The sequence below is a fragment of the Panicum virgatum genome, chromosome 4K (assembly GCF_016808335.1).
Source record: "Panicum virgatum strain AP13 chromosome 4K, P.virgatum_v5, whole genome shotgun sequence".
Lineage (NCBI taxonomy): Eukaryota > Viridiplantae > Streptophyta > Magnoliopsida > Poales > Poaceae > Panicum > Panicum virgatum.
The window spans coordinates 12948246-12965656 of record NC_053139.1 but is presented as its reverse complement, the minus strand read 5'-3'; the positions used below and the strand labels follow the sequence as shown (position 1 = coordinate 12965656).

General features: G+C 42.6%; 1 protein-coding gene and 1 long non-coding RNA gene across 2 annotated transcripts; both read right to left on the bottom strand.

Moving 5' to 3' along the window:
- Positions 1-958: 958 nt before the first annotated feature.
- On the bottom strand, positions 959-1721 carry LOC120705073. Its single transcript, XR_005687770.1, has 4 exons — positions 1420-1721; positions 1274-1345; positions 1075-1182; positions 959-985 (listed from the first exon to the last, which is right to left on the bottom strand). It is a non-coding gene; the product is annotated as an uncharacterized LOC120705073 (long non-coding RNA).
- Positions 1722-2697: 976 nt separating this feature from the next.
- Positions 2698-4756, bottom strand: LOC120701911. Its single transcript, XM_039985712.1, has 4 exons — positions 4453-4756; positions 3045-3782; positions 2808-2951; positions 2698-2727 (listed from the first exon to the last, which is right to left on the bottom strand). Exons 1-4 carry the CDS (start codon positions 4633-4635, stop codon positions 2698-2700), a joined length of 1095 nt encoding a protein of 364 aa, XP_039841646.1. The 5' UTR covers positions 4636-4756.
- Between the last annotated feature and the right edge of the window lie 12655 nt (positions 4757-17411).

The following is a 17411-nucleotide window of genomic DNA, read 5'->3' as shown; positions in this document are numbered from 1 at the left end:
TACTGAGAAGGAAATTAGACCAAGGAAATACCTAGTGCTTGTTGATCTGGAGCAAGAGAACTACACATGTATATGTGCGCGCTTCCAAAAGGACGGGATCCTTTACTCACATATTCTGAGGACCCTCATACAAATCAACCGATACACATTGCCTTAGAAATATTTTATTGATAGATGGAGACCAATTGAGAAAAAGCAGATCAGAAATGCAGCAACAAATATACCAACTGAATTGAGAGCGGGATCTACAAATACACTGAGATACAACTTAATTTCAAGAAAAATTGTTGAGGTTGTTTCTGATGGTTGCATGAGCTTGGAGAGGTGTAACCAAATGTTGCAAGGGCTTGAAAAAATACATGATGAGATTAAGAAGATTCCTGTCAGAAATTAGATGACAAGTGCTGATAATGGAGATGAACAACTATTTTTGAACAATGGCAGCAACAACAATGAACAGAATGATTCAAACCAACATAATAGTGAGGTAAACACTATGAATACAAATGAATCAACAAGGCAAATTGCACAGAGCTCAAACACTACGAATACAAATGAATCAGCAAGGCAAGTTCCACAGGGGTCAGCAAGGCAAATAAATAAACAAATTTAATCCTTTTAATATACTTTGGAGAGCTGCATGATTACTCCATAGCTTAACAAAAATTATAGTAGTACTGACTTAATAAATTACATAGCCACGACACTAAAGTTACATAGCATAAGTACAATGTGACTTCAAAATTTGGAAGTTGTAACTTCATCAGATGTCTTAGTTATGGTCATAGATGTCTTAGTTATGGTCATACTTGTATCCTATATTAGCATTTTCAGAAAAAATGAAGCAGCAACATTAATTGATATCAGGTGTCAACGAAAATAGAAATATATTTGCTTACAGATTGTTGTTGTACATCTCTGGAGCTATGAGTAGAAATATCTTTGCTTAGAAGATGATCAAATCAGCATCACCTTTAACAGAACTCTATATGAAGGAGAAACAAAACAAATTCAAAATAAAGAGCATAAATACATTTAATAACAAATGAATACAAAATTAAAATTTTTACTAACATTGCCAGCAGGTTCTGATAATACATCCGCTACTTTGGTACCAAAGCTATCACTGGATTTTCCGGATGAACCTTTCAGACCACTAGCATGAGTAACAGGTGCATGAACCTAATACAAAAAATATGAATTAACAAAGCAAATAAAACAAGCTTAAACAAGAAAAAAGAAAGAAAGAAATTTTGAAATAATAAAATCATACATCATCAGTCCTTGAAGCTGACTCAACAGTATTCTTAGGTGGCACATCCTTAAGTTTATTGTTGACAACATCCTGTCTCATAAAATATAAATATTACAAAAATGAAACGAACAATGAATATTCATACTAAATAAAATAGTTTCCACCTTAGCTAAGTGTGCCCTGTCATCTAATCCTGATGCTTGTACTCCATGATTAGGCTGAGTACTATCGCTTGTAGGAACTGAACAACTACTAGTATCATTTTCAATTCTCCGGCCTAATGGTGACTTCTAACCTCGTATTGCCAATCTTTTAACCCTCTGCTTCCTGATTATAGATTCAGGATTATCTGTGATGCCAACTGCTGGCATTGCAACATTTGGTGAAAGGGAATTCCGACGTGAACGAGTACGGGTGGCAACATTATCACCAGAGGCATCGGGCGAAGAATTAAATGCACTCCTCTTATTTCCTTTGCTACAACCTGTATACATACAACAAACTCACTTTTAAAATGGAACCAAATACACATGAACAAAACATAAATCAGATAAATTTTCCAACAGTAATACAATAACAAATTAATTTTACCTTGGGACACTTTAGATTGGTTTGAAACATCTGGGGAGCTTGTTGCAACTTTAACGGTGTCACCAGTATACACATGATCAGATTGAGTCTGACCACCAGAACATGGTACAATAACTGTCTCGCCACTCATACAATGAGCAATATCAACTGATGGTGTACAAACATGCACATCAGATAAATTTTGTTGAGCTACTTGCACAGGAGAATGACCAACCACATTATCAGTCTGCTCATCAAAATGTTCACCATTGTCATCTTCTCCTTGATCAGGAAAATCCCCAACCACAATATCATCATGGTCATCAGAATGCTGCACATTAACATCTGCTGCTTCAACAAGATGATCGCCCACCACGTTATCATGATGATCATCAGTATAATGCCCATTGTCTTCTGGTGTTTGCACAGGAGAATCCACTGCCACATTGTCATAATGGTAATCAAAATGGAGGCCATTATCATCTCCAGTATTATTACCAGCAGCAAAAATATTTGAACAAGGGGTAGAACAGGTAGGTTCCGCACTGTTCGTTGACCGTCTATTGTCATTGGACTTGTCTTTTTGCGCTCGCTGATAAAAGTAGTCAATGATATCAACAATAATACTTTGAGCATACACAGGTGACACCTCATTTGGAGCAGCAGCAACATGCTTCTTATACAAATCGGTGATATCTTCCAATAACTGCATGGGGAACAATTAATAATTGAAAGGAAAAATATAATCCATTAACAAACAAGACATGGAAAAATAACAATACCTGTGGAGAGAAAGTTCCTGGAACTCTTTGCAGTAGCTCATTCTTGAAGTTCATAACGCTAGCATCACAAACAGGAGAAGGAGTTCTAACTCAGATTGAATTAGATTTGAAAGGCAAAATCTGCACATAAATAATTAACAAATAAGAACACGACAAACAAATTTCAGAAAATAAGAATTACAAAAACAAACAATACTTACAGGATGTTTGCCAAAAGTATGGCCACGAACACAGTCCAACTCAGAAAATTCTTTAATCATGCCTTGCTTCCAAACACATATCCGAGGTAGCGTAGCTGGCAACAGATCTTGGGGGCCAAAAACCAAGTGGTCCAGATAAAGAACCTAATTCAATCAACAACAATAGATCGCATAAAGTACAAGCAGGATGAAGAAACAAAAAAAATCAACCAAAGAAACTATGACAGGAACACTCACACAAAGCATGTAGAAGCAGCCGCCAAGAGTGATAGAATCGTGAGTCGATGACATCATGTTACGCCGATACTTCCGAATATCTTCCATGAGCCAGAAGTGCACATACTTTGACCAATCCCAGTCCTTAGCATTCTTAATATCAACCAAGGGTAGGAGGTGCTTGGTGCTCGGATAAGTGTTGGAGTTAGGACAAAGAAATGTAGCCAAGGCAACAATCAAAAAACTGCGGACAAGATCATCATCAGAAATATCTTTTTCCTTCAATTTATCACCAAAATACTTGAAATTTGGCAGTCTACTCAACCTCAAGACCGCAAGAAATTCTTTCTTCCCTCTCTCTACATCACATTTTCTAACTGAAGATCCTCCAAAAGGAATACCAAGAATATCATGGACAGCTCTAACAGTAATGGGTATTGACTTATTCCTGACAACAATGTCACTACTCCTAACTTGAACTTGGTCAGCAATCCAAGGAGAGAAAGGCAAAGGGATGGCACACTTGTCAAAGTGCAGCAATGACCCAAATCCGTAAGTCTCAATAACTATACGTTTCGGCCCATCCAAAGCTTCAAGAATTTCAGAAAAGTAGGTCACATTTAATCTTGTGGCTACCTTTCGAACACGAGCATCACTAACACCACAGCCACTATTACGTCTTCTGTTTCTTGCAATATTGGAGGGTCCAGCTTGAGAACCATTTCCAGATCTCATCATTTGCCTCAGTGAGTTGCAGAACTAGTGACATAAAAAAAAATAAAAAAAGTGAACCAAAATAATTCAGTTGTACCATCAACAATTCATTCGTACCATCAACTATTTGTCTAGAGAAAAAATTAAACAACTAACAATAGATAGAACAAGTTCATGATCATCCAAACTTGGAAAACCATTTGAACAGTTCATTCTCACACTCCAGCAACAAAAAAAGCAAACATGGTCTGAACCGTATCTAAACAGGGGCTATCACAATAGCATGGGTATACAACATTTAAATCCCAGTCAAATAATAAAAAGAAATTAATCTAACTTAGCAACTGTACCTACAGGATATTCAGCTGGACAAATGCAAGCAAATTTGGTATCATAATTATACCAAATATATTATAAAAGGCTTAAATATTTGATTTCAGTACATACTAAAAGAAATAATCAGTGTCCAAAATGGATATCATATCCATTACACATTTAACGCTGAAGAAAAAGGAGCTTGGAAGACAATAAAATTGAAGACACTTGGAACAAATGGCACAAGGATTGTGTGCTTATATGCGACACATGGTATGAAACCAAAATATAAAGCACCTTACGAGTAGGTACAACAGCATTATATATTACAGAATCAGGAATTCAATACTCATATAGAATAATGCAGAACGCATTAGACAGAAAGAATTGGGGCACATACATGCTTTTTAAACAGTCCAAAAACAGCATCATCATCAAGCATTTCCTCATCCCTTTGACTTTCTGGTTCATCTTCAGCAAATTCTTCAGCATCTTCATCATCAGACATATTATCGGCATCATCTTCAAATTCGTCGTACTCTTCTTCAACCTCAACGTGACGCTTCCGACGTAGAGGAGGCATCGTAGCTCAAATAACATATAAGATGAACCAAAAAAAATTATTAGTAAGCCTAAAATTACAGCTCAAACTGTCAAAGACTATACTAATACTGAAATTCTGCAGCATGAAACATGGCTTGCATCATGTATAATGACCAGTACATTAATGCAGCAACGAATAATTAATTTGACATATAATCAGCTGTAGTCATTACTTATTGTAACATGAAAATGACATTTCACATACCCTGTGAGCAAAGAACACACTGCTATTGTATTGCTTACTTACATGAAGCCAAAAAAAAAAGAACATGAACCATACGAGGAAACATAATAACAGACAAACAAATGCTGAGTTGCAGCCATTGCAGAATAAATTGCTTTGGTGCCAAAGTGACAAATCTAAGCAATGGGTAATTTATCAAGCAATTGGTTGTTCAACATCTATCCGCAACCCAATGACACACCTATTCTCGCTGCAGAGGAAGGCCAAAATCTCTTAGCAACACTAACAGATGAAAACCAAATCTCTTAGAAACAACAACACAAACAGCCATTTCGAGCATCCCGTATGGCGAAGACCACTATACTGGCCAATCAAACACAACGCGTGCTCTGGCGAAACCCTAACAAGCCAGATCGAACCCCTAACAAGTCGCACGCAGAATAGAAGCGAAAAAAGGAAGGGCAAATCCAATGAACTCACAGGTCTTCACGTGCTCTGACGAAGCCGCCACGAGAAGGGTGGCCCCTCGTCGCCGATCTCGCAGCCCCGACGAGCCGCCGCGCCCTAGTCGCCGGAATCTCCGTCACGATGAGGAGTGCGCCCTGGTCGCCGCTCTCTACACTTCGTGTTCACCCAACGGGCAAAAAATCAAGGGAACAGAGCAGTCGAGACACACCTGAAAGCGGACAACATAAATGCCAACCGGGTTTCAGTCCAACACAGTTTTAAACCCAATAACATGTACAAACGGGTCAACAATAACAGAAGCGGGCTCGTTAAGCAAAATGACGGGTCACAGCAACACAACAGGCGGGCCCGACAACACAATTCCACATCAACCGATCTTAGCCATAGATGCCACATCCAACGGTCCACGTGGGTGACTTACACCAAAACAAGAAATCAATCACCTTGAAAGGAGTAAATCTGATAAACAAATGGACGTATTTTTCCGGCCGGCGTATAGTAACACATATTGAGATACAGCTAGGCCCACATATGACCAACGTGGCCCACATAATTCTAGAAGGTTGGAAGGCTCTAGAAGCTTCTACCTATGTGCGGCTAGTTCAAGATTTTAACCAAGCGAGAGATAAAGACGGATGCCGTTGGGAATCTTTGAGCACAAGCAAGCAATATTCGATTACTTATCTCTATCGGCATTTGAGAGAGCTATATTTGTACACCAAATAATTATGAACAAGTTTAAATAGTAGATATGCATCGTTGATCTTGCCCGGCAAGCAACTAAACAGATTGGAGATATTGGCCCTGTTTAGATACTCTAACTTGATTAGAAGTTAGAGTTAGTTTCTAACTCAGAACTAACCCTGAACTAACTCTAACTAAAGTGGTGTTTGGATGTAAGGGTTAGAGTTAGACTAAAGGTATTTTTCCAATTATTGACTCCTTTAAATACTCTTTCTAACTGGATCTAGTGTGTCCATCTCTTGTGTGATCTCTTCCATGACCAGAGGCTGCTCCGTGCAGTGATCCTACTCTTTGTCCCCGGCGTCGTCAAGTGCCTCAAAAAGCCCCTGGCTCTCCGGAACGCCACTATCAACAGTATTGCCAACTCCTCCGACCCAAGGATGGAAATGTCCCTCGAAGAAGACGACGGAACGCTGCTGACGGCCATGGATTTGCTCGAGGAGTTCTTTACGGCCGCGAAGAGGCCTACGACCGTGTCCGCGCTGCCGTCTCCCAGCTGTGCTGCACCACCGCACTGGAGCTCGTCTCGGCCTGCGTCGTCCTCGGCTCCAGCGGAGCTTGAGCGGCGCGGCGCGACGAGGGTCTTGGCCGGTGCGGCGCGGATCTTGGCCGACGGGATCCTTGGAGGTGGAGGGTGGCGCGACGCGGATCTGTGCTGTCGGAGTAGTAGCACCTGCGCCATGCACGTACACGCTTGCTTCGGACCGGCTAGCGGCCGTCGCGACGCTGGGCTCCTGCGGGGGCTCGCCGGCGACCTCGACAGGGTGAGGGTGCTGGTGGCGAAGAGGGGCGGATGCGCAGGTGGGGGACGGCGAGGGCGGCGAGGGGCGGATGGCCGACGCGCCGAGGATGGGCGGCGCGGCAAGGTCCGGGCGGTGCTCGGAGGAGGGGCAACGCCACGCCCCTGGATCGGGATGGCGAGCACCACCACCCGCCGCCCGCGGCGCCCCCGCAGCAAGGGCCGCCTGGTCCGGGGAGGAAGGCCTGTGGGGCAGCAAGTGGCCGACGGGCGGCGCAGCGAGGGGCGGACGGCGAGCTAGGGGCGCGAGGAGGGGGTGTCGGGTGGGGGGCTGGCGGCGCGGACGGGAGAGGGCTACCACAGAATGATCTGGAGAGAGGAGAAAAGGAGGGGGGAAAAGTGGGGCCCACTCAAATCTAATCCAAATAAGCACTCCTTGGAGGGGATAGTTTTTTTGGGTAGGTTAGATGCATCTAACCCAATCTAACCCATCCTGTTTGGATATTTTTGGGTTAGATGACCCTAATCTAACTCTAACCCATGGATCCAAACAGGGCCATTGTTTGTTCAAACAAACTAGCGGCGGCGCTCAATGGAATGCCCTCCAAATCCGCGGCAGCACGCCCAAGCTAGCACTGCTAGCCTATAAAAGGGAGGCCCCTCCACCCTCAAGAGGGGGCACACACAGCCGCATTTCGCACGCACGCACACATTCCCTTCCAAGCAAGAGCTTGAAGCCATCTGCAAGCACAAGCTCTTCCATCCTCGCCGGTGCTCCGTCAGCATCTTCGTCGCTGGCGACTTGGCGCGCGACATCGACACCTCCGGCCACCTCGTCAAGCACTTCCTCACCGTCAACCTCGCCGTCAACGACATGGCTGCTCATGGTCACGGTGAGATTCTTTGCATGCATGGGTGCATGGCCCCGGTTTAGATGCCGATGAAGATCAACAAGCACGGCAAATCCATCAGCAAAGGCACAGCATGCATAACGACGTCCAGCGGCCACAATCACAATCCTATCGTTCAACTCGATCGGTACGGTGGCTGTTCGCCACGGCCACGGCAACACTCCGGCGAGCGGCCGGCAGCAAATTTAGTTCAGTCATGACGGCGACCACGGCGACGATTCCGGCGGGCGGTGAGTGCGGCGAGCCCGGCAGTCACACATCCTACGGCCCGGCGATGATCCTCTTCATTTCGTGGGCATCCCAATATAATGAAGGCCCAGCAGCCATGGCGGTCTCTTGATCCAGAAAATTATGAGTTTGTGCACGGCTTACTATTTTGACAAAATAAGAAGCTAAAATCGAGAACAATCCGTGTGTTCTATGAAAATCAGCATGTCTTATTGTTTGACGATTAAGTCCATGGCAATACATGCTTATGAGACCCGCAGCTATATCTATTAATATCAAGCAAACGTGAGTGCAAGTCAAATCATGCGCCCGTACTGTCAGGAGCTAGCAAAAGTGCTGGGCCTTTCTCGTAAAGCCGGGTATTTCCATCTCAATATTTGGCTATTATATGAGGAATCAATATTAAATGGGTTGTTAATGTGCCATCCGCTTATCGTCACTTGCCCCTCCATTACCCGAGAAGTTGAATGGGTTGATCAGATATTATATAATCAATCTCCACAGTTTACACCTGGAGAAATTTCCTAAGTATTACATAAGCACAAGTCTCACAACCATCACAATACCATTCTTCTACACCGTTAAGGCCGGTGAACCACTAAAGTTTCTTCCCTGACCGACGAGGCCGGAATTGTTTTGTTCGTGACCGACGAGGCCGAACACGACTTCATTTTGGGAATCCGCATAACGAGGTCGGATACTTTTCTTAGAGGCCGACCAGGCTCTAGCACTCATCATTTTCATTCACTTGTGCTTATGCATACTCGGAGATAACTCCTCATGTTTATATGGAGATGACTATTATGACCATCAGCATAGTTTAATCGGAGGTGTTCTGCAGCCTAACACTGCAGATGTAATTAACCGGAGCGCCTTTAGATGCCACGGGAACCAGAAGTCGAACAATCCTCTGATTGTCAGATGCTACTCAGCGCAATACATTGTATGGCATGGGAAATTGTACTTTGTAATTCTATCATGAATGAATAAAGTGATGTTTCCCGTACTCTTTTGTTCCTTGTGTTTGTTGCACATTTACTTAGTTTTGTATATGAATGTATATTGGCACGCCTGCGTAATTAGTATCATGTACGACTCCCTTTTAAGATAAAAGGAAGCTCCTCAAAGGAAGTGTTTCTTTTCCGCTAGACAACGGGCGCTAGGCGGCGATGCCAAATCCAGGGCCGGGGTGGCCGGATCTAGTTTTGCCTATCGGTATGATGGCAGGATGGGGGAAGCAGTGGCAACTTCAGCCCGTTGGTGGGGACTAGGCCTTGGAGGCGGACAATCGGCAGGCACTCCTGGTGAGGGCAGTCGTGCGGAGGTGGTGTTGGTGCAAATTTGGTCAACACACAAAAATACTAGAACGCATGGATCGCAAATGATCATCACCGGCGGTGCACCTACGTAGGCTGGTCAAACTGGTTATTCCACGAGCAGCGCAAAAACCTACAACCACAAGCTCGGGAGGGACTCCATCGGAGCTAATGGAGGTGGGGTTGTCCTGACATCGGCTGGCCACTCAGAACGCTTTCAAATGCTAGACTGTTAATGATCCATGTGTCAAATCTGACCGTCAACTGAAGAACAGTGACAAGCAAACAACAAACTAGATATAGAGATTTTAATTCTAATTATTTCCACAAGTTTTGGCGAGTCTCTGTTTATAGGTGACCGCATCTGCATAGGGGAAACCATGCCCAAACCTAGGAAATGGTACACTTTAGAGCATTCTATACGAGCATGAGGTTTGGAGGGCCCACATCCCAAAACAAATCAACTCAAGAAGCTAGAAACACACCTCCGTCCAATCAGAGGGCCCACATCCCAAAACAAATCAACTCAAGAAGCTAGAAACACACCTCCGTCCAATCAGAGGCCGTACACGGATTCACACAGATTCAAGAGCTATGCTGTCACAAGGCGTGGTCACAGGTTTGGCTAGAGCTGTGCTGTCGAATCAAGGATTGTATTGGGGGTGGGGGGCCTCCGCGGTGGGTCACCCAAGCGTGACCGAAAATGCATTCTGGTGGACCAAAAATAGCACCAAAAAGCGCATCAAGGAGAGAGGTGTGAGGAATCTTATTAGGGGGTTGAGGTGCTTAGAGAGGCGCTGAGGATGGTCGGTGACGGTGGGGGCGGCGCTCTCTAGTGAGGTGGTGCGGCGGGTTTGTGGCATGAAAAATGACTGAGGAAGAAGAAAATCGTTAGAGGAACTCACTACGACGCTTGCGGTGATGAAGGCGCCGAGAATGATGAAGGGAAGGTGATTGAGAGATTTCTTGGGCTAAAGCATATTGAGAAATGCATATCTGTTGCACTGAAAGAAGCTTTGGTCGGTATGATTTCTTGCCAGAAGTTAAGCATCAATATGATTCGCGGTCAAGGTTATGATGGCGCTTCCAATACGAGAGGTGAATTTAATGGGGTGTAGAAATTGATTCGTGATGAAAATCATTATGCCTTCTATGTGCATTATTTTGCCCATCAGTTGCAATTAGTGGTTGTTTCCGTTTCAACTTCTACTCCGATTATTGCAGATTTTTTAACTATGTTTCTTTAATAGTCAATATAGTGGGTGCATCTTGCATGAGAAAGGATGTTTTGCTTGCAAAGCACCATGACAACTTGTTAGGAAAGGTAGAGAATTGTAAAATTACCACCGGAAGAGGTTTAAATCAAGAAAGTAGCCTTGCTAGGCCTGGAGATACTAGACGGGGTTCACATCTTAAAACATTGCTTCGTATTTTAGTAATGTGGGAGGCTATCTTAGAGGTGCTTGGAATTGTGAAGAAAGATTCCATTAAACCAGCATGTAATGACGCCTATGGTTTAATTGGTAAAATGAAAAGCTTTGATTTTGTGTTCATTCTACATTTGATGATAGAATTACTGAGCACTATAGATACTTTTGTCACGTGCTTTGCAAAGAAAAGATCAAAGATATTGTTGAAGCAATGCATTTGATTATGTCAGTGAAAGAAAGCTTGCAGGATATGAGGGAAAATGGATGGGATTCATTATTCAAAAGAGTAAAGTTATTCTGTGATAAAAATGAGATTAAAGTGTCAGATATGGATAAGAAAGTCAATGTTAGAGGGACATCTGCACCTAGAAGGCAAAAGGTGACAAATATGCATTTCTACTATGTTGAGATTTTCTTGCTGCTTTTGATGCCATTTTGTCAGAGATGAATCATTGATTTAGTGAAGTTAGTTCAGAATTGTTAGAATGCATGGCTTCACTTAATCCAAGAAACTCCTTCTCTAATTTTGACGTGGATAAGCTCGTGAGACTTGTTGAGAAATATGCTCAAGATTTTGATGTCGGTCATATTTTGGTGTTACCAAGTCAGCTTAGAGAATTTCCACCTCCATGTCAAAAGAAATAAAGAGTTTCTTGGATGTGCTAAACTTTTAAAGGTTGCTGAAATTATGGTGAAGACGAATATGAATACACCTTACCCATTGGTTTATCGGCTTCACTACTACAAAAACTGATTAACCGAGGCACTTTAAAAAGGCCTCGGAGGCGAGTACATTAAATAACCGCCTCAGTTAATACTTGGCATTAACCGAGGCGGTTATTTTCTATTAACCAAGGCGGTTATGAAAACTGCCTCGCAAAATTGATTAACCGAGGTGGTCAATATTAAAATAACTGCCTCGGTTAATACTTCTATTTTCAGAGGCGGTACTCTTATAGTGGTCCGCCTCGGTTAATAGATCAGGCCCATATCTGGCCCATATGAGCCGAGTTGCATAGAAGAACCATATAATAACCACAAACCCTAACCCTAACTCTCACTCTCTCTCTACGCCCTCTCCCTCCACTCTCTCCCTCTCCCTCCCCTGCACCCGGCGCCCTCCCCCTCCCCCTCCCCTCTCCATCCCTTACTGCAACCGGCGGCGCCCCCCTCCCTCCCTCCCTCCCGACGCGCGGGGCCCGGCCCCCTCCGGCGGCGGCGCGCGCGGGATCCGGGGGGGCCGGCCCCCCATGCGGCGGCGGCGTGCAGGATCCGAGGGCTCGGCCCCCGAGCAGCGGATCCGGAGGCTCGGCGGCGGCCCCCGGCGGCAGCGGCGCGCGGGAGCCCCGGTGGCGGCCCCCGCCGGCGGTTCTGGTGGACAGCGACGAGCTGCCGCAGCTCCACGGCACTGGATCCTCGGCGGGGGCCCCGAGCGGCGTAGGCCAACGGTGCGGCGGCGGCGGCGCTCCCGAGTTGCGCGGCGGCGAGCTGCCCCATTCAAATGGGCCCGGCGGGCCTGTGATAGGCTCGACAGGCTCGTCACGGGTTTTTCATTTTTTTATTTTTTTTATTCGATTAACCGAGGCGGGCAGCAAACTGACTCGGTTAATGCTTCATTAACCGTGACGGAAGCTCTGAGGCATTTTCACTGCCCGCCTCGAAAAAGGCTTTTTGCCCGCCTCGGAAAATGCTTTTTGTAGTAGTCCTTGTTGAGCTCACATTGATACTTTTAGTGGCAACTGCTTCAGTGGAGAGGGTGTTTTCAACTATATCTCTTATAAAGACAGATTTGCATAACAAAATGGGGGATGAATGGCTCAATGATTTGATGATATGCTATGTTGAGAAAGATATTTAGAAGTATTAGCAATGATAAAATCATACAACGTTTTGAAGAGATGAAAAAACATTGTATGGTACTGCCACGAAACGGAATAGCGGCATGATTAAATCTCTAAATTTGATAGCTTTTTAACTTGGGAACATATTAGGTGTGAACCAATCTCTCCGTGCAAACTATGAAATCTTCAATTTGGGCTATCGGATCAACATCCAAGGGGAGGGGCGCAGGGAGGTGGGAGGAGGAATTCACAGAAGTGTGATTACCCAATCCAAGGGCGGGTCCAGATTGTAAAATTACCCAATCCCTCATGCCTCTTGGATGTTGATCCGATGATGCAGATTGAAGTTTTTATAGTTTGCATGAAGAGATTGGTTTGCACCTAATACGTTCCCTTTTAACTTTTAAGCTATTATTTGCCCTATCATTAATTTAATGTCTGTTGTGTAGATTGCTCCTCGTGAAGAGCAGGACTAACTAATGAAAATAGGCGTCGCATTATCCACAAGTCTTGGTACGGATTGAAATTCATAGTCATTTTTACTCTTTCTAGTGATCAGTCTGCTTGTGATGTACTTTTTTCATGTTATCTCACGAAACTACTGTAGACTATTACAATGAACATAGTTTGAAATTTGGGAATATGACATGTTGACATGTGTGGATGAATTAGTGTATTGTGGTCAGCCCCCCCCCCCCCCCCCCGAATTAAGACATGAAGACTTGAGATTTTGTGTGGATTTTTATTGGGAATGGAGGCCCTAATCTTCTTGTGTCCTTTGGGCCTTTAATGTTCAAGTATCTTCTGTGTGAATTTTGTGTGCCTATTTCGGTCCTCTTTTCCCCGTCCCGTTCGTGCTCATGTTCGTCGATTTGAGAAGCTTTTGGTTCATTTCGTTTGATCTGAGATGAACTAGGATGTGAGTTGATTCTTTCCACCGAGGTAATTTGTCTTAATCCTCACGAGTTCATAGATCGGAGCGATTAAACTTTTTACGGCGAAAAACCGGCCGTGTCTTTTTCTTCTTTGATTCTTCACGATCTGAGTTTTTTTTTTAGTATCTTCGCGATCTGAGTTCTGGAGCACTGGAGCAGCAAAGGAAGCTCTGCGCTCAGCTCGGGCGCTCGCACAGACGGCTGCCTGTAGCTTGCCTGCGCTGCGCAGAGGCGCGAGAGTCTCTGACGTGCTGGCAGCGCATCGGTGGCAGCGGCGGCGCCACTCGAGCGCGAGTTCGGCAGCAGCGCGAGTTCGAGCGCGAGTTCGGCGCCACTTGTTTACAAAATTTTCAAAACAAGACCACACTTACCTATGCTTGCATGATATTTTAAAAATTATTTTTTAATACTGATTAATGAATTTCGGCTACTAGAAATAAATATTTTAACAATACAAACAAATAATTATTTCGTACGAACAAAAAGTTAAACATAACGAACAAATAATAATTTACAACGAACAAATAGTAATTTACAACGAACAAAAATATTACACATCGCGGACATTTGATTATAATGAAAAACAAATATCTCGAACAAATCAGTCAACATCACAAAACAATTTAATCAACAAAGAGAACAAATAATTTGGTGTTGCATAGTTGTTTTTGTTCACACGTCTTTCTCTAATCATAAATACCACGTGTTCCATACATAAATTACTTTACATTTGCTCATAAGAAAAACTTTACAAATGAATATTTAGTATGAATATTTAGTCTATAGAGTATAGTGAATAATGGTACCCTGCACACATGTTCCTTAAATAATGAATTGTATAAGTCTATAGGACAAATAATAGATGTTGAACAGCATTAACAAATGTCTCCACATCTTAGAACAATTTTATCTACAAAACGAACAAATAATTGAGTTCTACAAACAAATTGATCTACAAATTGAACAAAAGGGATCTATACGCGAACAAATTATTCTATGTATAGAAATGCATCCACATGTCAAACCAAATCAGCATTAAAAGTGAACAAGTTAGTTTTAAAAAAATAGTTGCAGTATAGGACCCATCAAATATAGATTTGTTAACATCGGAATATTCAAAAAATAAAATAAGAATGATGTGAATTATAAGTAAACTATCAAAGAAAGAATATTTACATGAGTATTTGAAAGATAGAAGAAACGAAGGGACAAAACACATGAATAAATTGTATATATCGATAGTTAGATGGGAAAAGGAATATATAAATTGTAAGCATATAAAATAGGAAGTGGAAATAAAACTATCTAGAAAGACAGAATTATAAACATGAAAAAAAGAAAATAAATATGAATATAAAATAATAGAGAAGAAAATAGCTAGCAACCAATGCAAAAGGAATAGAAAAAGGAAAAGAAAATAGATTGAAGATGAAATATATCACGAGTTGTGAAAGTAAGGAATTGCAAGCATAAGAAAGAATGTACATGTGAAATAGAAAGGAAATAAAAGAAACAAAAAGCAAATGAAGAAGAAAATGAATAGAAAAGGAAAATGAAGCGAAAGCTATGCTCAGCAATTTCAAACGGACGGACTGGTTGTATAGAAAAATAAAAACAAAGAAATAAATAAAATGGCACATTGGGTCGGGAATGACCGGTGGACGAAGCGCATAGCAGACAAAATAAATTTTGGCGCTCGCGTGAGCCACTGTGGGTGCCCACCTGTTTGACGAGCCTGGAAATATTAAATAAATTAGTTCTCTTCTACTATCTAAAACATGTCACGTGTTGAGGTGGTAATGAACTCCGGTTTTAACACAGGTTCAAATTCAATCCACTGATGGGCCAACCTGTAACCCGTAGACTGAAGAAATATAAATGGGCCAATTTCGCCAACTATAAATGGGCCGGTTTCGCCAACTATAAATGGGCTGGTTTCACCAACTTCCACGCGCGCGACAAATGATTGATTTGTCGCGCACGCGATATATAGCCTCGCGGAGCAGGCCATCGCGGGCCAAGCAATAGGAGCTACACGTCGCCTTTCCTATTCCTTTTCTCTTTTATTATTTTTTGTTTTTTTTGTTGTTGTCTTGCTTGAACTAATTATTTAGTGTCAGTTATTTCTATTTTGCATGTTATTTAGTGTCAGTTATTTCTAATTTGCATGCTTAGATCACTTATAATAGTTAGCTTTTGGTCTTGACAATTCTTGTTAATCTTTGCTTGCTTAATTGACTTGTGCTAGTCAAATTTAATTGATAGCCTTTGCATGCTTAGCAAAGATGACTCTTTTGCAGTGATTGTTTTCAATCTTTTTTGTGAGACTCTTGATTGGAATTTTTTTTAAAGCTTTTTTCCGCTTAGTTTGAGTTGTGCTAATCTTTATAAATTATCGTATGCTTGGTCAAGTGAAGTTTTGGTGATAGCTTTGCTCAAGTGAATTGCTTTGTGTTGGCTTTCGCTTTGTGTTGTGCTTTTGGCACTCATAATTGTTGCTTCCGCTTTGCATCGAGTTTTTCTTAACTGTTCCTAGGGTGAACTCGTCACAAGTTGGCTTGGGTCACCTTGCATTGGCGGTTAGAAGAGAGACGTGTCGAATTGAATTTGAGACATAGGCCTAGTTCTCATTGAGGAGATTTTTTTAAGGGCTCTTATTCACTCCCACACTCTTTCTGGTCGCCCGTTCCAGTCCTTTAAGAACACCCCTTCAATGCCATTGCAAATTTAACACTATCCATTCTATGCCATTACAGTCATAATGTTTCTCTCTAGTTAACTGAAACTGAGAAGACAATATTGCCCTCTACAGAAAAGATTAAAAAAATTACTACCCTTTCTGTTTTGGGCATGAGAGATAACACAAAGAAAGAGGGACACGGGTAACAGAGAAGAGCACAGGTGTTCGTGCTCCTCAGCCTCGTCTGTCATGGCTGGGCTGTTCAAGCTCAAGCCGGTAGCAGCTCCAGCCGTCATTCTCGAAACCCAGGGCATGGGGAAGGGCAAAGAAAGGACGGCGATGGGTTACATTTTGGTGACTCCGAGCATAGGACCAGGTGTGGAAGGTAGTCGGCTCCGGACAGTGTCAAACCCATTTTAATTTTGAGACGTGAATATCTTTTAGAATATAATTATCCATCTTCTGGATATTTCGAGAATTTTTTCGATTTTTCTGGCAGTTATTCTCATTTTTTCTAAAGCTAAATCTATTTAATGGAAGATTCTAGAATATTTTTCATGAGATTTAAGTATTTTATTTTGATTCCTCATGTCCCTAACTATCTTCAGGATTTTTCTTGACATTTTTCGGATTTCCATGATATAATTTTCATGGATTAAAAATTTATCTAGACTTTTCTAAATTTATTTTAAGCATGAAAATATTTTCTAGGCGAATGAAATTCTCTCTTTTCTTTTCCGACTAGATTCAACTTGTTTTGCCCCTATTGTATTCCCGATTCTCTAATCTTTCACCTCGATCAAATCACGCTTGAAACGGAGCCGTAGCCGGATTTCGATGTTTTTCAATGACATCTCGAGTGTCGTAAGTGCCAGCTCTGGCGATCCACGTCACCGCTGCAGGCCCCCAAGGGCCCCAACTGACCCGCCAACAACGTAACCTAGCCTGATCCCTCTCTCTATTTTCTGTTTTGTGCTATCAAATAGTCCGCTCGCGTTCGACCAAGCACCATCAGCTCAATTTCATGTTCGACCCCTACCTGAACTTGTTTCGGTCCATAACTAAACTCGCTCACTGTTGATCTAGTGGTCCAGTTGAGGTTTGCACAGTTTGCGTGAAGAGTTTGGTTTGCAGCTGATATGTTCCCTTTATTCTGACGAATCAATAATTCACACCATTTCTATCTAGTCATGGTTCCTCTCATTTAGCACCATTAACAACCATTATTCTCAAGATCTAACACATTAACAGCCATTATCCTAAAAAATGGTGCTCCCTAA

Excerpts from the sequence above, each read along its gene's own strand:
- LOC120701911 (XM_039985712.1), bottom strand. The coding sequence starts at position 4,635 with ATGCCTCCTCTACGTCGGAAGCGTCACGTTGAGGTTGAAGAAGAGTAC. Across the intron at positions 3,783-4,452 it reads TTGGACTGTTTAAAAAGCAT|TTCTGCAACTCACTGAGGCA; the intron begins GTATGTGCCCCA and ends TTATGTCACTAG. Across the intron at positions 2,728-2,807 it reads ATACTTTTGGCAAACATCCT|ATTTTGCCTTTCAAATCTAA; the intron begins GTAAGTATTGTT and ends ATTTATGTGCAG.